General features: G+C 40.6%; 1 protein-coding gene across 2 annotated transcripts; it reads right to left on the bottom strand.

The window, feature by feature from the left end:
• Positions 1–216: 216 nt before the first annotated feature.
• Positions 217–21,046, bottom strand: TRA2B (transformer 2 beta homolog). Of its 2 annotated transcripts, XM_074911796.1 has the most exons (9): positions 20,944–21,046; positions 13,877–14,010; positions 9,727–9,889; positions 8,721–8,909; positions 7,314–7,429; positions 6,054–6,137; positions 2,272–2,334; positions 1,437–1,510; positions 217–628 (listed from the first exon to the last, which is right to left on the bottom strand). In XM_074911796.1, exons 1-9 carry the CDS (start codon positions 20,977–20,979, stop codon positions 618–620), a joined length of 870 nt encoding a protein of 289 aa, XP_074767897.1. In that variant the 5' UTR covers positions 20,980–21,046; the 3' UTR covers positions 217–617. The 2 variants fall into 2 exon arrangements, with proteins under 2 accessions (XP_074767897.1, XP_074767898.1); XM_074911797.1 differs by lacking the exon at positions 217–628 and having other exon boundaries at positions 1,429–1,510.
• Positions 21,047–21,493: the final 447 nt, after the last annotated feature.

Consider the following 21,493-nt stretch of genomic DNA (forward strand, 5'->3'; position numbering starts at 1 on the left):
GTGCCAATGAATGATGTTTCTCGCTCCTGCTGCTGTACAATTTGCACGTGGACTTCTCCATTTGCACTCCTGAGGCTATTACATTTAGAGAACAACTCCCCAGCAACACAAAATTAGGGTGAATTTTACTTCTGGGCTTTAAACATTACTTCAGAACGCACAGCGTAAGCGTTGTAGTCTCTTTTCAACCCATAACTTACACTTTGCAAAAGTAAGTAGGAAAAGAAAAAACAAACTTATTTTTATTTTATTTTTCACTTTTTGAAAGCATTTTACACAGGTTTTGATCTTCAGAATACCTTGGAATCCGTAGAAAAAACTAACTGAACAGTTTGTCTTTACAATAGAAACCTTTCAGGAGTCAAAATTGAGACTAAAAAAATACATGCAAAACATACTCCTTTCAAAACACAACTGGAAACAAAGCACCAAACTACACAAATATGCAGAATGAAACAGCATTTAACATCACAGAAGTAGTCTTCAAAGGTGTAAAAGTCACCTATTCACTAGGCACTGTTCACTTGTTTAAACAGAAGAGACAATAAAAATATTGTCCACAAACTTGCAATTTCAACTCAAAGGCTGTAGCTAGAAATTCCTCTACATGTCATGCTTTAATAGCGACCTGAAAGAAAAAAACAGAGTATATACACTATTACACTTCCAAGGATTGACAGATTTTTAAGAGTTTTGTCTAAATTCACTGCCACCCCTCAAATCTGCATCGAATTCGAGAGTTCTGCCAGTAAGTTCCCCTTTGTACAGAAACCCCCCAATTCCTGTCATATGCCCAGGGCTGATGTTTCAGAGCACAAGAATTCACACTGTAACTGTTCTGGGTTTCCCTACCTATCAGTAGAAGCAGTTGCAGTTGTCATTCGGACACAAAGGATAAACATGAGAACACAACCTATTCGTGCACTCTGTATCCGTTACAAAGGGAGCATGCTAGGAATGCTGTCGTTTTATTAAATTTCTACCATCAAAATGCAGCTTTATCTTCCATGCAAACAAGCAATTCAGGAAAAAAAAGCACCGTTTGGACCTCAGATGAAGTTAACTTCCTCTTTAACAAGTTACATTGGGAAATAAATTTCAGTGTTAAAGCATGAAAGGCTCGGCAATTCAGCCTTGCTGTCCTAGAGGTAACCATACTGTCAACATACTACAAAATCCTGCTTTAACAGAGTTTCAGAGAAAGAAACAGTACCTCAGGCTTTTTAACAAGTGGTATTATCTAGTTTATTCTTTTGCAAATTAAATATTTACTCTGTCCTCAAGGTTGCCAGTTGCTCAATGAAACATTAAAGGGAACTGTGGTTCAAAAAAAATAACCACACTGAAGTCAAATAGTCTTTATGGACACAAAAGCGCCGAAGAAGTTCAGGCAAAGGGGAAGTTTGCTTTTGCATGGGAGCTCTAAGGCTACTTACGTGGTGAATAGGATCGAGATCTGGATCGAGATCTGTAGCCCCCTCGGCTGTAATATGGGGATGGTGACCTCCTCCTGTCAGACAGGGCAACAGAAACAATCCCTGCGTTAAAGTCTGCGGCAGGTCAGCGGCAGCAGCTTTACGTGGATACTTCTAACCCAGTCCTGCTATCAGGCATGTACTTGGGAATGCTAACAAGCACATAAATAGCTGAGTAACGTTTTTAATGGGTAACAAAGCAAATATTTGCATTTTCTTCATTTTATTTTTAGTAGTATTAATTTGGACTAATAGAGGAAATATAAGCTCTCTTACATTCACAGTTTGACTACATGTGATTGTAGTGCTTCAAGCCAGGAGCATCCTAAACAAACAGTCTAAGACAAATCACACTTTAACTTTTAATCTAAATTATTTGTTCTGAAACAAGAAGGGTTGATTTGATTAGCAGTCGCTGCTACAACTAACCCCACCCCAAACCCCTCCAATCCAGGCACTCCCAAGTTTTGCATTTCCTTGCCTAGTACCAATAATCTCCCAATTAAAAAAAAATTCCCAAACATTCAGGACATCAACTTCTTGGCATAAATCACAAGTTTTTCCTGCAAAGCTGTGTTAACTTGTCCTTACACTAACCTCACCCCTTTACATAGCAGTGAGGGAACCCTTGAAATGAATTGCACTGCTCACTGAAGAGCTGCAAGTGCCCAGCATCCACCCAGTTTCTGTTAAAGTATTTAAAGATATCCTATACTTGTTCATAGAATACTCAAAAAATACCATGTGTAAGAATATTTCCACTGATGACCAGACACTGAAAGCTTTCCTATCATACCTGTAAAACTGATCCCTGTCTTGAACAGCTCTCCACCCTCCTCCTCCGCCACCGCCACCTCCTCTGTGAATACAAAAGCAGAATAACTTTTGAAAATGTAAAAAATAAACAAAAAGTTCATTGTATAAGCAAAAAGCATCAAGAAAATGATGTGAAGACAAGAACACGTTGCTTCCTACACTGGATAATGCTGAATTACTTCATTACGTTCATTTTTATATATTCCTGGAATGAGTTGGCTAAATTCTGTCAAGGAGTGGTTAAAGAGGACTCACATTCCAGCTGACCAATATTGTATTTTACAGTGTCATACTCTCCAATAAGCAGCAATTTAAGATTGGTACACAGCCTTCACTTCTAAGGCCATTTCTGTTCTCAGATGCTTACCCACACGAGGCAAGCAATTTTCTGGGTTGGTTTTTTTTGTTTGTTTTAAAGAAGCAGTCCTCACTGTCCTGAGGAAAAAGTTGTTTCCAAGGTGTAGGCAGGGGCAAAAACCCCACACCCTTACATTTTAACACTTCGAAATCATGTTTAAACAAGGACATTTAAGAACTGTGGTGCAACTTCTCCTTATATAGAAGCTGCCTAGAACTGAAACAATACACTGTATTATTTAATAATATTAAGTGGTTGGGTTGGTACCTCCACAGATTTAGATACAATAAATCATTACCAGGACGAGACTAAATCAAGTATGGATTATGGAACAGGCACTGCCTCAGATGTCTCACAGCAGCTGAAAAAAGGCTGTAAAACATATGAAGGACAAAGAACCCTCAAAACACCACACTTTATATCAGCAGGTGTCTTGGGTTTTTTTTCAGAAAAAGTCTTCTCCATCTGGTAGATAGCCAGTGTACGCATTGTGTTTAAGGTTATTCTTCAGTTTACAGATACTTTTTCAGACAAGATTAAGCATCCCACTGCAATGAGAACATTCAAAGTTTTAACATGACAATTCCCATTGGAAATTTTATTTCCCTTAAGGCTTCACTGCACAGAGGGCAAGGAAGGCAAAATAGTTGTTACCAATTGATTTTCTAGGGTGGAGTACTAGTATACAATGCTCTACCACATCTTTAACAATTCTAACTTTCCCTCCCTCAAAGATGCACCCACTACACAACACTACTCTCTCTCCCTCAAACAACCAAGATCCACAGAATGAGCAAGTAGGTATCTAACCTGGGCAGACCATGATATTTTTAAAGTAGCCACACACAAACCATTTGTAGCTTATTTTCACTCTTTCAATACCTACTATGAAGACATCATAAAGGTTCCATAGTGAGCTTTAAAACACTGGGGTGAGGGTTTCATGGTTGGGTCCCCCTCCACTTTTTTTGTAAGATAGGAAATGGAAATCCCAGTTGCTGGAATTGCCAATAGTCTGAGTATTTCCACGCCAAAGCCCTAGCTCAGAACAGATGCAGGATGGGAGAACATGTAGGAAGGGCATAACATCGCCCAGCACATGACTGCCTCAAAAGAGCTGGGCTGAAGCATGGCCATGAATACTGATACACTACACTTGGACTAGTACACTAACCAAAGCAGTCCACCTTCTCACATCACTTCTTACTAGTCTGCCGTTCCTCATCTAATGTGTGTACTCTTCTTTATGTTCAGTCACTATGACAGTCTGCAACTATTCTCCCTAGCATGCACCCAGAACTGATGTAATTACAACTTCTGATCATGTTTTACAAACATCTGAGCTACTGTTCACTATCAGGAATTAAAAAGGTAAAGGCTTAGGGTCATGCCATAATCCAAACAAGGAATAAATGTCATTTTAAGAACACACAAGCAACAAACAACAGATTTCAAGGACAACCAGTACACCCTGACTGACCCTTTACAAAAGAGTAAGGAAATCTGTGTTGTGAAGAAGCACAAGACCAATGGTGTAAAACTCTTACCAAAACTACACAACTCCCCACGTTTTGCTCGTCCTTAGGTGCCTTTGCCATTTTGATAGGTTTACATCAGATCCACATACAAAAAAAAAAAATTGAAAGCGAACTAGAAGCACCACTTAGTAGGCTAGCAGGCTATGTTGCAAGTCTTCTCTGTTCCCCAACACTTTAGTGAGCTGCTTCAGTTAATTTATCTGCTAGATTTCTTAATTACATGTAGTACATTAAGTGAGATGAGGCTATGTGAACTATCACAAGCAAATTTTTGTACCTTGTGCTCTGAAGCAAACTGGAAGTTTAGTCCAAGAGCCATCTACCACACATGAAAGCCTACATACAGGTGCTGGCCAGGAGAAACCAACACATCTTGACTCTTGTATGCCCAGTATCAAGTTCAGATTTTAGTTCTCAAAAATGTTCAAACCACTGATGTTTCAAGAAAATGGATTGTTAAGAAACAGACAAGTACCCTAATGACTGCTTCCCAGAAACAAGAGCAAAATGCCTGTGTCGCCTGTGTTCAGCACCTTGCTCTCCTCCTGTCCCCAGCAGCACTAAAGCACTGTAGAAGCAAGGCACCTGATTTAAGTTACAACAGCAAGGCAGGGAGGGGAGAAACAGACTGGAAGCAATGACAACAGCCTGGGAAGGAGAAAAAGGGGCTGAAAGGAGTAGGAGGGGAAGGAGATAGCTGCCCTCACTCACTGACCATGACTATACAGCTATCAATTTAAGTATAAAGATAGGATTTTCTTCCACACCTAGAAAGCAACAAAAGAGTACACTGAAAGCTAAGATCACAGAATTTATTATTTCCTTTGTCTTTGAGCTATAATGCAATTTGAACTCATGTATTTCCAGGAATACATTGCTGCCATCAGGGAACAAGCATAAATCGACCCACTGCTGATGCAATCAAGCATCAGCAAACCACTCGGGAAGTACTACTATTAGAATTCTGCAACTACAGGAACCTTTGGTAATTGCAGACAGAAAAAACCCAAACTCTTATCTTTGTGTCTAACTAATAGTGTTTGTAAATTGTGAGGATTTCGCAGGGAACAAGTCTTGTTGGCAGTCTTAATGGAAAAAAGTGACAAACTTGATCTTGTCACCAAAACCAATGACGATGACGTTTTCAATAAACTTTGTATCAACTTTATTAGCCCACTGACAACATACATTGTCACCTGAATATTCACCTCTTTTGGCTAACTACTGTGCTGTCCAACACAGAATTTTAGACTGAAGACAGGAAGTGAGAGTCCTTCAAGCAAAAACACACATCCAACCTGACAGAGTACACTAAAAAGGCTTTTCTATGCAAACGTCCAATACAGAACAGGTAATGTTCCAATCCTTGATTCCTCATTTTTTGGCAACATTTGAGGTGCCATAATAATTAGCAGGGGACACTGATGACCACTGAAATTTTCCACTTTTTTCTACTACGCTACACTCAAAACGTAAGTCAGCACTATAATGTCAACTCTAGCATTAGTTCTGCACCTCAATTCCCACTATTTCGATGCTAACTGATGAATCAACAAAATATTCTTTTAAAATAAGAGCACAGAGAGCATACTTTTTTCCAAAACTTAACGCAGATTAAAAAAAACATTATGGACTAACTCATGCCACAGGTTAAATATCACAAAGTATTTCTCACTCTGACCAGTTTGATTTGTACTGAGCAGGCATTTTGGTCAAGGTTTCGTAGTAAGGTTCCAGAATGTCAATGAGTGCAAAAATATTTTGGCATACATACACAGGATGAACTGCTTAACGCTTATATACACAGAAATGTCAACAAGAAAGCACAGTTTAAAGAGCAGTCGAGTATTGCAAACATTGCCTCACCTGTATGATCTGCTGTAATAGTCACGATCGTCATACCCTCTGTCATACCCTCTGTCATAGTAATCTCGTCGTCGTGAGCTGCCACTACAAGTAGTGAAAGAGAATTACATTTAATAAAATATAAAACATTTTGTTTGCAGTGCTTTTCAGTAGGCAGTCAGTTAAGTATATACCATTTTAACTGGGTTGTATTATTACCTTGTGTCCTCACAGTTGAAATGATTGTGAGCACTCTACTTACCCATCAGTGCAGATGGGAACAGAACTACTTAATTGCTTTTTAAAATGCTTGAACTTTAATGCAGCTACTTTCCTCCTTGGTCTGAAACCTCTTAACCTTCTGGTATCACAGGCACATGAGGAATTCCATTCTGTGACAACTCCTCATTCACTTTTAACTCTTAGAAAGCTTCTTTTGAAAGAACTTTCCAATTAAAAATAGCCTGCAGTCTCAACAACAGCTACATAACCATCAGTATCACAAGCTGAAAGTCTTGGGACAAAACTGGGAAACAACTCAGGAAAACAATTTACATTCTTGGCAACTTTAAGTCAAAGGTGTACTCTGTGTATAGGGCAAACGGCATCACATAGCTGCTCAATTAGTATTTGTTAATTCAGTCTTGAAAACTTGAGCTTGCAAAGACATTAATATTTGAAGGTACATAGGAAAACAACTTATTTAGAAACTGTCAAAAAAATCTTACTGTAGACTTACTGAAATGTTTACATTATTCATGTCTGGGCTGCGTAACTAAGGAACACAGGTTTCTGCTCACTTTGTAATCCAGGCTGATCCCAGATCAATCATCGACAAGTGCCATACAAATTAACCCCTCCTATCTAATGAGTTGGCAAGATATGCATTACTACTGATGTCTGTCCACATGTAACAGTCTTTTTTTTATTTCTGAAGAGCCTCTTTTATCAGGTGACTTTATTAGTTCTCAGAAGCTTTGCCAGATAACCACATCAGTGTTAGTAGAGCTCTTAAGGAGACTTCTTTTAAAAAACATCATTGGGCATCAACAGTGATTTTTTGTGTTTTAGTTTCCAGTACCAAAACATGCACATACTGTACAGCACACAAGTCACAAGCAAGGTAACAGCCTTCAGAACAGCGCACTAACGCAAAAGCCTGATAAATTAGGGAAAACAGGTAGAATCAGGTCTCTTAGAGGCGATATAGAACTGTCTTTAACAACACACAAGACAATTAATCCTATCCCATACTGGAAAAAACCCACACAGGTAACTTACTAAGTGGGTCTTCCCATATAGATTCCAGGGGTAGGTGTGTGAGGTCTTTTTGTTATGGAGAAGTCTACCCGGATCCTTCTTCCATCCAGCTCCATCCCATTGGCACGTTCCTTTGCCTAAGCAGAGTGATAAAATACAATTAGCTGCAGGTATGAACTTTATTACCAACCCAAATTTCTAACCACTGCTTCAAGTATGAAGAGAAGTCTTAAAATGGCTCAGTTAGGATGCATGTTCACGTTTCACTTATGCCTTACATGTAACATCAAACTGTAAGACATTCGAGGCCAGCTGGACATAAGTTTCAGTAACCACTTAAAATGTGACATATTGCATAATAAAGCCTGTAAGGAACATAACTTAACAATTGTTTCAGCATCTCTGTTTATAACATGATTAATAGGAATGCTTGAACATGCTTATGTAGGGGGATGTAACTACTCCAACACACAACATGAAGCAAAGCATTTAGAAGAGCACTGTTATATTGAAGATTTCTTTTCCTTGAATACATCCTCAAACCTACCATAACCTACCCCTGTAATATCTGAGTCATAAGTAAATCTGAAGTAAAAAAAACCCCAAACCATTAGGTTTTTTCTGCTAAGTAGCAGGACCTACATCCAAAGCTTCAACCTAACACGGAAGCCCTTCATGACAGATTTGGGAGAGAAGACACTAGAGCCTTTAAGTAGTGGAATTTATGCAGAATCTAAGCGTAGTTACAGCCCATAAACACATTGCTCTCCAAGGGCTGGCCTGAGTGCAGAATTCTATATCTGGTAAGTACAGCATTCCTTGTTTATTCTGTAGAGCTTGTAAGCATAAATCTCGTAATTTGTTCTATGGTATTGACACGGCTGCAACTGACTGAATCCCTTAGGGTTTCCCATGGACATCTTCAGGCACCAGGAAGCCACTGCATATTGGCATTTTCTGAAAATACTTCCTTCCCCCCCGCCACTTTCAGATCAAAGCACTAATAGCAGAATGCATGTTAGCGCTCCTATACAGAGCTCTGAAATGACCCTCTCGTCCGCTCTAAACATGCCCATTATTAAATACAAGATCACATGTGGAGTTACAAGGAACCCATCTCATAATTAAAAGAGAGGGCCTGTGTTTCTAATTTCTTTTTGTTGTTGGCATAGTTTGCACTATGACTAGCATGAAGTTTTGTTTTGTGAATTACACAACAGCTCAGCCTGCACAGGGACCAGTATTCATGCCTCTCCACTTTCTCTTCTGGTACACAGTAGATATCTTCTGAACTGACATTTATTATGAGGTGCCAAGTATTTTTTAGGCCCTGAGTTTCCCCAGGCTATATCCTGTTACAGAACACACATCCTAGCAGCTGAGAACAGAGCAAACATGCTATGCTATACATTTGTACTCCCAACTTACTTCTTTAGCATCCTCAACATTTTCAAAGTACACAAATGCAAATCCTCTTGAACGCCGAGACTGCTGATCATAGACAATGGAAACATCAGCAATTGGACCATACTTGGAGAAAACTTCTCTCAGATCTCTTTCTGTGGTGTACAGACTCAATCCAAACACGCCAAGACAACAATTTGGGTCAGGATTTGCCTAAAGGAAGGGACAGATACATCAGTAAGAATAAAATAGCTTGTATTTGCAGTACAAAATGTGACTGTCAGAGCTTCAAGACAAAACAAAAGATACTGCTGAGATTCAGGTTGGGTTAACTTGCTAACAGACACTATTACTATCAAATCTACAGATACACAAGCCTCCTTTCACAAAAATACTTTGTGTTTCTCAGGGTACTGTACAAACTACAGTTATAGCACACAATAGGTACTGTGTTTTAGATGTTTTCCCTCTAAAGGCTAGCTGATGACTGTTGAATGTGGAGATACACACACACAAGCCTGGATCACATCGTCATTTGTGTTAGTTATCACTTTTTTCTCCCGCTGCTTCAGCACGAACCACAGCACACTCAGCCACCTGAGCCTGTAAAGCAGCTAAAAGCAAGCTGATTTGCATGCTCATTTAATAAAGACACCATCAAAACAACTTTTAATGAAGCATTTTAGTTTTCCAGGCTTTCTAATCAAGAAAACCACAAATGTTTCTGCCTCTTAATTCTACCCCCATCCCTCACTGCATACATTCACTCATTTATTATAGCAGGTACAGTGACAACAGCCTACACTGGTAGCACTTCTAAATGCATCTGTTAAAAAAACAGACAAACAAGACACCACCCTCCCCAATCCTAAGCAAAGTTATGGAGATCTATAGCTTATCAAAAGCCAAACGATAATTAACCCCAACAGTATCATTTAAATAGACCTGAGTCCGAGGCAGAATGTTTTTCTGGAAAACCCCAATTAATTCAGTGATTTCAGAATGTATGTCAACTACTTCTACAACATACCCTGTTTCCAATATGACGTCTGCGAGTAGACATGGGTGAATGGCTGTGACTGTGTCGTCGCCGATAATCCCGACTGTAAGATCTACTTCTGGATCTCCTATGAGAGCGGGAACGAGAGCGGGATCTTGTGTAGTGTCTACGGGAACTCCTCCTTGATCTAGATCTGAGGGAAAAAAAAAAAAAAGGTACAGTGTTGCGTTTGGTTTTTTTAATCCTTCAAAAATATGTCAGATATACACAAACAAAAGGCCCAAATAACCATTTTCTAAAAACCTGCAGTACCACGTTTTAGCTATTATCAACTTAGTCACTACTCTCAAGGACCGTGTACTAAATCTTTACCAGCAGACTACTGCAGATGTTCTCAGAGCACTTCTACTGCAGAACAGGAACCTAGACTTCCATTTCAGTTAGCTTTTAACTTTCTCTAAGAAGGATATCTTGGTTTGACACAGTATATGCTTAGAAAATTCAGAGTAGCATTTAAGTAAAAATAGCTGGGGTGGCTTTCTTTTAAAGACAACAGAAAAAGGGAACAGAGGTAAATATGACAACATAAAGTATACACGACTGCTGAGGTGCACACTTCTGCTACACTGAACAGTAAATACACTTTTTACACAGTGCATAACTGCAAGCACAGAAGTCTGGCAAATGCTCCTGAAACAGAGTTTAACACAACTGAAGAAATTAAGCTGTAGTAGGCTTATTTACTTTCTGGTATTTCAGCAGTTATTTAACATTAGCTGTTCATTAATGTCTATATGTTCACACTTCAAGTGTATTTAGTCAAAGGTGCAACTGCTCACTAATTTCAGCCCAGGCCTCCTCAGAACAGTCCCAGAAATGTTTTTTGACAGCACTCAGTCTGGGGAGATGAGGTTCTGAAACAGTTCAATTCCTTCTACTAAACCCTCAGCCCTCCCAACACAACCTTAGCTGAAAGGATGAGCAGGCAGTTAAACTGGAATATGACACCTGAGCTTGGCCTGCTAATAGCAGTCATTGATTAATTTGCATTCCACACAACTACAAAGAAAATCGCTGCAAGGCTCAGAAGTGCAATAAACAGTTTAGTATTCAAAGGCTCTTAATCATAAATTGTTAATCTTCAGACTCTTGTGTCTTAAATGTCCCTCCTCTCATTTGTGGAAGCGAAGGTAGTTAAGTACTCACTGAGACCCTGAGACCGCAAGCTACCATCATTGCACAACCATGTAACACCATCACTATGCTGACAGGAATGAAGCTCTTAATCTGAACCGGTTTTAACTCCTGAGCATTTAACAGCTTCTTCCACAGTCAGGATTTCTCACTAGCTAAGTGTCACCAGACAGCCAAACTGCACGATATACATCCTGTACATTACACGCCTCCTTCAAAAAATGCCTTCAACCTCTTCAGAAGCGAGCCAGCTAAGTTCTGTCTTCCTAAACTTGAAACAGGTGTATGTGTCCAGAAGAAATTATGTCAGCATGTCCTACTACAATACTTCTAACTATGTATTCAGAAAGAATAAATTATTTTTGGCAACAAAAAGGGAAAAAAAACCAAGAGAGAACTTCCCTGAGGCAGGGAAGACAGTAAAGACAGACAGAAATAATAATAAAAAAAGAAGTTCAACACGTATGCACAGCCACATTTCAACCTCTAACGCAGAAAAAAACTGAAGGCAAACACAGAACTGATGGTTCCAGGTAACAGAATGCACCCGTTACAGTGAACAGAGGTGGACATTACTAAACCAGACAATCCATTATGTGAGAGAAAAAGGTTTAAACAGGCACTTGCATATATTGCTGCCTTAAATGTCATACTGCCATTACTTTCCTTTGCTGCAAAGCCATCACAGCTGAAAATCCCATTTCTTTGTTAAGAATTGTTTAGACTTCACAATCAGCCGAAGATTACAAGTTTGCTATGCTACTGATGAAAAAACTTCAACAAAAGCAGATTTTTAAATCAAGTATATCCACACCCCAAATGATAAATACACCAGGACACAGATTTGTTCCCAAATCAAAGTTTAATTTATAAAGCTGGTAACTCAAAAATACACTTGCAACAGAAACTGCCAAGAAATACAGAAATTCTCACAAGGTTATTTCTCTGGTGAGAGCCAGAGTTAGATGACCTGCTAGTAATCACATCCAAACGTGTGACAGCACTGAAAGTGATGCAAGTATGTTGGTTCTAAATACGTGTCTTGACACAATTCTGCTCAAACTTGCTAATGAACACACTCTAACTCTGCAATATATTTCCAGCTATGGGCATTTTCAAGACAGCTGTTAAATGCTCAGGAAGCCATGGTAGTCATAAGCTTCTACTTTTGTTCACCAAAAAGTAAAGTCAGTTGCCAGGGTATTATTTAAAGGGTGATTTCTTGTAAGAGAATTTGTTGGGTGTCTCAAATTCTAGATCTTGTAATTGCTTCATCCAGCATTTTACACAATGTGTGACTGCATTCTTATACAGTATTATGGTTATTCTCCAAGTGAGGAATATGGTGGTTTTTTAAAGAGTATGGAATCCCTAGAGGTTATGGATTAAGGTGCAGAAGGACATGCTGGGCTGGGTCACAACTTGCTTGTTACTTTAAAATTAAAAGGTTCCCCAACGGTGTTTTGCAGTCTCCTCTGAGGTTTTCAAAACCCAACTGGATAAAGCCCTGAGAATTTAGTCTGAGCCCAGAGCTGACTCTGCCTTGAGCAGTATTTTGGACTGGACCCTTCCTGAGCTGTCCTATGAACCACTCACTACTAGCAATTCCAGAGGTCACTCTAATTTCATACTCTCTAAAGTGGTATTACTCTACCAAGTATTTATTAATTTAATTTGACATATTTGTTCTTGCACTGCAGGGATAGCCAAGTGCATGACTTGACACTTGTGACTGCTTGAAGTACACAAAAAACCCAAGCCCATTCCTCTGCTGTCAAAGTTTCCTAAGTATGTTCCTTCTCACAAAAGCCTTTCAAACTTATCACTTTGATCTTGCAAAGAGACCTACACACAGTATTTGATAGTGTTTTCCATCACGGGTGATTGCTAATAGCACAATATCTTCCACTGTTGTCATCCTTCCTCCAGCCTGACCCCCAGGCTTTGGGAAGCCTAATTCATTGCTTATACACATAAAAAGTATATTGTGAACAGCTCAACTGGCAACCCCAGTTTTTTAACCTGAATGCTTACAAATGAGTAAAACTATCAACACATGTAGTCAGCACTCAATTATCTAGACTTAATAATGTCATTCACCCATTTACAGGTTTTGTTGCCTCTCCATTCTTTGTTAAATACGTACCTCGTACACAACACACCTGGTAAAGCCAACATAAAGTGGCTAGCAGTGACATTTACAGCCTCATTTCTAGACTATCAGCATATTCTGTCTCAGTTACGTCTGCCAACAGTTTCAAGAGGAATTCTGTCACTGCACACAGCTTGTTTAGCAGATGTGTATAAGAATAGGCAACACAGTGCAAAAGGCATTTTCACAGTGTTAATTTGTGTCATCATATAACAAATACAAGGAGCAAGCTACTTTCTCCACAACTTTTTTTGAGCACTTGGAAAGCTGTCTAATCTTTAAATCTTTCCAGCCTGTTAATTTTCAAGTTAAATTAATATACATCTAAAAGGTCAGACAGGTGTCTGTTGAAATTCACATTTATCTCTGCTGATTCTTTTTAACGGAAGGTACCATTAAGTCCTCCAGAAACATCACTGCTTACAGTGAGAACACATAATACATTAAGGTGACCTTAACGTGGAAAATTTGCTGATGCACCTATTTCTTCTTAATGCACAGAAAAACTAAGATTTTGAGTTCTTCATGCTTCATGCTCAGAAGCTAACCATTATTCTACAACTTAAAAGGCAGGCCACCTCCAAACTGAGGTATCAGCAGAGACACAAGCCTATGTAGCAGACCAGTTATTAGGAAAAGCTGCAGAAAGATTTAACTTGATAGTTTAGCTTTTCAAATCCTGAAATCACACCCGCCCCCCCCCTTTGTATTCCGTATCCACAAGATCACCAGTTATCTCTGGAAACAGAATTGGGCAAAACTGGGTTTCAGTTCACCTTTGACATAATCATCTGACTTGTGAAGAGGAGGAAGAGGTAAAAGAAGTAAACTCACCTGGATTCAGACCTGGATCTAGATTTTGACCTGGAACGCCTGGAATCCTCCTTAGATCGAGATCTTGCAGGGGTGTGCCTCCCCGACTTGCCAGACCCATGAGCACTTCCGCTTCTGGAAGCAGAACGGGATTCCTGCACGCAGATATTGAAAGCCTAATTTGTACACAATTTCTCGTTTACCTAAGGTCTGTAAACAAGCTCCAGTGAAATAAATGGTAAAAATTCATATCTATGTGTCCGGGCAGTTGGCATTAGAACTGCCTAGATTTTTAAGAACTTTTTTTTTTTTCCCTGGTAGACACTTCTTTACCCTGCATATACTTTTGCTATTAAACAGATAATGCATGCATGTTTAGCAAAATATACAGGGACACATAAACAGACTAGTAATTACTTAGCGTAGTGCTTTCAGATTCCAGATTACTTCTTATCTTAACTTCATTTTTATTCCTTTTCTTCATTCTTCCGTTTCAAATTCTGACTTCTTTCATCTTCCCCACTTCACACAAATTGCTCAATATTCTACAAGTGGGACTTCTGGTCTGATAATTAGCATGCATTCACTTTCTTTTTTTTCAAATTTCAGCTTCACTTATTCCTGAGCTTCAAATAATTCTCATTTATAAAACTTGTCAAATGGCGACTTCCGCATTTTCCTTCTTCAACATTAACCTTAATAGAAAAAGAACAGGATGAAGAATATTTAAAAACTCCAGGATAAAATCTAGTGCCAAAACTGAAACTAGAAAAAAAAAATGTTTTGTGGACTATATATGCAGTTCAAGAATTGAATCTACCAAAATGCCTTACTATTTCATAAACAGATTCAGTCAATTCAGTTTAACTTAGTACTAAGTAACTGAATTCGCTAATTATGTCTATATTTAATAGCAAATGCACAGTGGATCAACTGAATAGCTACTAACGAATTCAGCATTAGGAATTTTCAAATACTTTGCACTGTCAGCCACACGCTTAGACAAAATCAACAAGAAGCGACTTAAGTAAGGTCCCTGCTGGCGGCCAGAGACAACTAACTGATGTGCTTTTTGAAAGCTGAAAGCACACCACAGTTTGTCTTTCAATGACTTACAATTATGTTACTTTTTGGGACAGTCTCGCAGTTTAGAAGGCCTAGTTCGAAGGTTTATGACCACACTCACACCTACTCTGCCTGCACAAGTGTGATTACATATGCAGCCTTCATGCTTCCAAGTAAATCATATTTTTTTACCAACCAAAAATGCTATTTTGTGAAACACACTCAAACACTGTTCTGGAACAATACTAAATCTACTCTATTCTCTACTTGTAATCTTATTTGGTAATGATATAACCTAATTAGCATTTTCAACTTTATATATGTATCTTTTTAATCAGTATAATGCTTAAGTCATGTCTTAAACATTTGTTTTGAACACACTAGACTGTATTCTTTATTTCAAGATGTTAGAGAAAATTTAAAATTAAGCAGTAGAAATCTATATTTAACTAAACCCAAACAATTCTAAATTCTGTGTCAATTCTGATCAAGAAAGCTCACTAACAACAAAGTACCAGATTTTTCTCAAAAGAGTTTTATTTTTGTAGTGTCTCTTAAACCTGAACACTCATGAGGCACTCCTTACTAAGCATTCAGAAATTCATTTGCTAACCCAGAATTTAACCATGCTTAAACCACATCCCTATGACTTAAAACAAAGTTTAGCTATTTACAATTGCCTACAATACGGTACGGGGAGGGGGGGGGGGGGCAGGAGGAAGACAACTTGCAGTATAAAGCAGATTTTCAAGAGCAACAGAAATAATGCAAAGTTGGTCAAGGCCATATTCTTCTGTCAAAATGTTTAAGGAGGTGTTATAAACCATAGCCACCTCATATACTAACCCTGCAAAGGGCAATGCAAATACTGTGAACTAATTTAAGTTACAAATAACAAATTTAACCTACTCATTACCACCTTTGAAAGAAAATAGTCCATGGAGATGAGTTCCGATTTATCCATAAGAAGTCTTCAACTCTTAAAAAGAGTTAGACAAAGCAAGATTGAAGAAGGGCTAAAAAAAAAAATCAAAACTAAGGTTGTTCTTCGTTTGAGGAAAAATACTTCCATTCACAAAACATAACTCTCTTGACAGATTCAGGCTAGACAGAAGGAGCCATGTCCAAATACAGATGGTCTAATACTTTTCAGGACACAAGAAATGCAGGATGGGATGGAAACAGCAGGGAGGATCTTGCACATGAACATACCCCATGCCCTTTTCAGGTTTTTCAGAAGTCAATAAGCTTTGAGAAAATCAGTAGAGAAATGCTATTAGCATAAACAAATTACTGAAGTCTTCATCTATTTGACTTTTTTGTTTGTTTTTTATGATCTTTGCTAAGATTGATGTGGAAATTGGACACCTAGGATCTGAGAAGAAACTTAGGAAGAAAAAACTGTAGGACAACTGTCTATCTAAATCAGAAAATTAAACAGTTGGCTTATTTTCATCCAGCTCCTTTGGACTTTAAAACATTTGCCAGTTTTTAAACATCCACATTTTGTTTCCAGATCATCCTTCTTCAGAACCTTTATCTTCACTCTACCACACTTTACAGCATTATGTCACTTCTTTATTATTTCCAGCCTCAAAGGAATTCACTGCATCTCACCTGCTCTAGATATTACTAATACTGGTAATAACGCCTAAAATGTTAAAGTTGTTGCCCTCCGCACCCTGAACTCCCATGAAATCCTCCCTGCCCAAAATTTCAGGCACCAGGAACCTGCTGCAGCACTCCGAACTTAGTTTATGCCCCATTATACCAACACCCACTGAGGGTTCACACGAGCCACTCACACAACTTACTTCAACTGGAATTTCTACTATGCAACTATTTTGTTTTTCTTAATACATTTTCTTTTTCGACTTCTTGGTTTTTTGCTCTGAATTTTCTTAAAAATGCCAATATAGGCTCCTGTCATGACACGTGGAAGAAAAGAGAAGAAACAACCTTCTTTATCCTACCTATATTCAAACACTGCTGGTAAGCAGATCAAGACTGGTGTTCACTATTAAATAACCACTTTTTTTCTAACTTGATTCTGTGAAGTGTGGATTTTTAAAACCACCAGATGCCTTGATCCTTACCAACAGTTCTTCCCCTTCATCAGGCATTACTGGAATTCAGGTGGAAGCTCTGAAGTCCAGGCTTGTGGTTTCCAAATTATTCTTTCCATACTTTAAGCATATTAAGAACAATGCATAATACTGTAGGAATTATATTTTTAACACCTCTAAGCACACTCATAAAGATGTGTTATGGTTATCCACTCTATAAACAAGGAATATTACAACAGCAGGGTTATTTGGGGTGCAGTAGACAAAAAAAGGTTTCCATGCACAGAAGTGGCTGTAAGGTCTGTGAGAACCACGTGCTCTTTGCATTTCTGAGATCCTGCCTTTCCTCACAGAAATACAAGTTACAAATTTCAGTTAATGTAAGATTCTTGGAAATATAATTATTAGCATTTTTTAAATCCTAAATGTCTATAAGCCTATGTATTTCCACTTATTTTCCTAAAGAAGGGTGCAGCCTCACATTACACATTATCAAACCTGCAGTCAGATTTCTTCGAGGTGTAATCGTGCTAACTTCACACTCCTTCAACCTCTCTATTGATGAATTAGCCACTGAGCCAACAGGAAAATAACAGCTTTTCCCTCTTTCCCCTGAAGCACATGATCACTGCTGGTTGTGGGGGTTGTAGTCCACTCCAAGGGGAAGCAGAACAACCCCTTTCCACAACAGTTTCCAAACTCCGCCAAAAAGACAAAAATGTGTTTTGAAAAAACAAGCTAACGGAACAGGAGCACAGAAGCCCAGTTTCCTCCCACTCCCTCTGCCACTTGCTGACCCTGTGGGCCCATTCAGGGCACCAAGCTGGCAGGAAACATCAGCAAAACCCAAACTATCTTTTGACAGTTTAGGGTACTGAATCAGCCTACCAAGAAGTCAGATCAAGTGCCAGCTGATGAAGGAGGAACACAGAGAATGAAGACCTACACTTTTGGTGGCATCAAGCTATCAGATTGTTTCTAACCTCCTCAAACTGCTTCCTTAGACCTTCTTCCACAATTTAGTAATAAAATCCACATTTTTTTTAAATATACATGTTAAGTACCTTGCAAGTAGAACTATAAATTGAGCATTTATACCATTCAAACAGTTACTCTGATAAAAAATTACCTGACTACTGTATTAAATAGTTTCTGATCAGACCCACACCAAGTTATCACTATTAACTAACTCACAGGATGAGACTCAGTGTTTTTTCTTTTAACTAGTCTTCTTTCCAACCCTTCCATGCCTGAATCACATACACTTCAGTGAGTACAATTTCAGTGAATGAAAACAAAAGTGACTTGGGAAAATGTAGCAATTGCAGCATACTGACAGCACCTGAAGTATATTCCACCATTTGAAGTACTGGTAACATTTAATAATTTATAGTCTCTTCAGTTAAAAAAGCTTCCAGAGTTTAATCCCACTATGGAGTGTAAACTGTAAAAGAGAACTGACTGGTGATTTTTTAACTGTGACATAAACCAGCTGAAGTTTGTGTTGCTGCTGAAACAGTAAGTCCCATTACTTGCAAAAGCACCTGGTATTTCTTCTTCATCCCCAATGATGACATAAGGACTCGTGGCTACACAATCAAGTCTAGCCTGCAAAACCAATACAGCTGGAAATGGAATCAGAAAAAAAATTTCAGCTGATTTAATTCCCAGATCTGACTGACTACTCAAACACTAGCACTAGGGAGAAAGCAGGAACACATTTTCAGGAGCACAATTCTTGTTGGCAGCATGGACTTGGAACAGCTTAACAGACAGTTGTAAAGTCATATCCTAGATTATTTATCCAAACACTGTTTTTACTCTGCAGAGACTTTAGCAGTTCCAGCTTGAAAAAGTAGAAAGCCATTGACTCCGTAAAATATAAGCCTTAAGTAAGCAAAAATGTCATAAATAACACTGGCAACAGCATTCAAAAAGCCACTCCCTGATCTAGTCTGAAATAGCAGGCTTGTAGCTCTGATTTTATCTTTCAGATTTACAAACATGTACATTGCATACAACTTACCTATTTACGAATCACAAAAGTTCAGGCATAGCTCATTTCAAGCCTTGGTGAAGACTGCCTGCACATGATTTCTTTTTTTTTAAAATAAAAGTACAGGAAAGATAAAATAAAAAAGCAGGTGGGACAGTAATTGCTGCCCTATCATACCCTGCACAATTATGTTTCAAAAAGATTTTGCTATAAAAGGTTTAAACATTTCCACTCATTCTGATTGAAAATACAACGCAGGTTATCCCGGCAACTAAAGTTAGGCTGCAGTCTTAAACTGTTTTTCAGTCTGACTTGCACAATAGCAATTAAATCAACCTTTTAAGAGACTAACAACACACAGAAATCCAGCTTGAGCAAGTCAGAAGTAATACTGCCTCACTAAAAATATACTAGCTGTAAGAGTGACATGAAGACCTCAATGAAAAGGTAACAATAGGGGTACTACAAGTTTATTCTTTAATTCCAGTCTTTCAGCGTTCTAGCTGAAATCTAGCATTTTTAGCTTCCTGGAGACCAAATTTTTCTAACCTAACCTACCCTGAAGTATAAAAACACTATAAAAGCTTATTCTAGTGAATCTGAATAAGAAAAAGCCATTTTCAAAGGACACTGCAATTTTGTGCTAAGAATTATTAGATTCCCTGTAATTTTGCCGACTCCAGTGAAGGTTTAAAATTTAAACTATTACCCCCGAGAATGGACTCTGATGCTGCACTAAGTTAAAAGCTTACAGACTTATGATGAAAAAATATCCCCAAACACAGTATTAACCCGTGCAGTAAAAATTAAAAGACCTCAAAGGAAAACAAGACTGATTCACTAAAGAAAAGCCAACTATAGGTAATCTGTATTGCAGATGTACATTACAAACGTGAAGCTTAGCGAGTCATCTACTGCGATATTAGTAAAATTCCATCCAGACAGTAACAGTAACGTCTTGTAGCAACTATGCAGTTTAAGAGAACATCTACTGCAAATTTCACAACACAAAGATATCGCCCTAGCACCGCGAGCGTTCAGTTTGAGGTTTAACCCTTCGACTATTGCAGTCACATTTAAATTCAATTGAGACCAAGACACCTGGATGCAATGCTGCTACTACATCAAGAAGTAGAGTTAATATATTACAAGCAAGCGCGAGGAATAGCGAATCGGAGCTCAGTTTACAAAGTAATTCACCAGAAGTGAACTGCAATGCAGCTTTGGAGAGAGTATAACAAAGGCTCAGACTACTACCGGCTCGGGATTTTCCTTCCCTACCCACTGGTTACCGAACAGGGCTGGGGGATGGAGGACGAGGCACCACGGTAGCAGCCGAGACCGCCGCAGCCCGGCTGCGAGGTCGGAGGGGCCTGAAGGGCCTCGAGCCTGCAGCGTTGCTGCGGGAGGAACGGGGGAGCAGGGCCGGCCGGCCCCCGCCGCCACCGCGGTGGAAGCTGGCAGCGGCCGCCCGGCCCTGCCACAACCCGCGCCCCACCACGTTCGGGACAAGAATAAGGCAGCCCCGCCAGGGAGAGACACGCGGGCGGGGGCGCAGCGGCAGGGGCCGGGACACGCAGCCCCGCCACCCTCGGCCATTTTGTCCCTCTCCGGCGCGCCCGGTCACCAGCCCAAGATGGCGCCGAGCAGACTCACCATGGAGCGCGCCGGCGGGCGGGCAGCTAGAGCGTCCCCGCCGCGCGCCCCCACCGCCTCCCCGGCCGGGCCAGCCGCCATCTTCCCCCGCCAAGCCCCAGCCCTGCCGGGCCTCCCTCCCGCGCGTCCGGTCCGCCGGGGCCTGCTCACTCGCCGCGCCGCGGCGGCCCCTCCTGCGGCGGCTCCGCCACCCTCTCCGCCCAGGCCGTGGGACAGGGACACGGGGGCGACCGCGCCGCCCGGAGAGGGGCGGGGAGGAGGACGAGGGGCCCGGCCGGGTAGCGCACTCAGACTCCGTGTATTACCCGCTCGCCGTAGTTCTGCTCCCCGCTGTCGCTCATCGTCCCGCCGCACCGCTCCCCGCCACCGCCGCGCCGACCCGACCCAACCGTCCCCGGCGCCAGCGCTCTCCGCAGAGGAAGTGACGCGTCCCGCGCGCGCGCCAGGCCCCGCCTCCTTCCGCCGCCCGGCACCGGGAGGCCTCGCCCCCTCCGCGCCGGGCCGGCCGCCGCTTTCGGCGGGCGGTCGCCCGTGGTCGGTCCCCCCCCGCCCCGGGCTCGGCAGCTGCTCGGTCCCGGGGACGATCACAGCCTGGCGAGGGACCCCACCAGAAGCAGCTCCAGCGCCGGGTAGAGATGGTCCTGCCTGCCCGGCCGGGCGAGGCCGCGGCCAAGGCCAGGGTCTCCTCTTTTCCCCCGACCTCACCCTCCACAGGCCGCGCGGGCCGTGGAAACGCTTTTTTTTTTAAAAAAAAAAATCACTGTGATTGCAGAGGGCTTTCTTGGAGGAGGTGCCCAAGAGTTTCAATAGTTTAGTGCAGGTTGAAGAGGGGGCTATTTCTAAAACACCCGCGTG

This window comes from Athene noctua, chromosome 8 (genome assembly GCF_965140245.1).
Source record: "Athene noctua chromosome 8, bAthNoc1.hap1.1, whole genome shotgun sequence".
Lineage (NCBI taxonomy): Eukaryota > Metazoa > Chordata > Aves > Strigiformes > Strigidae > Athene > Athene noctua.

Excerpts from the sequence above, each read along its gene's own strand:
- TRA2B (XM_074911796.1), bottom strand. The coding sequence starts at position 20,979 with ATGAGCGACAGCGGGGAGCAGAACTACGGCGAGCGG. Across the intron at positions 6,138-7,313 it reads TATATGGGAAGACCCACTTA|TGGCAGCTCACGACGACGAG; the intron begins GTAAGTTACCTG and ends CACTACTTGTAG. Across the intron at positions 2,335-6,053 it reads TATTACAGCAGATCATACAG|AGGAGGTGGCGGTGGCGGAG; the intron begins GTGAGGCAATGT and ends TTGTATTCACAG.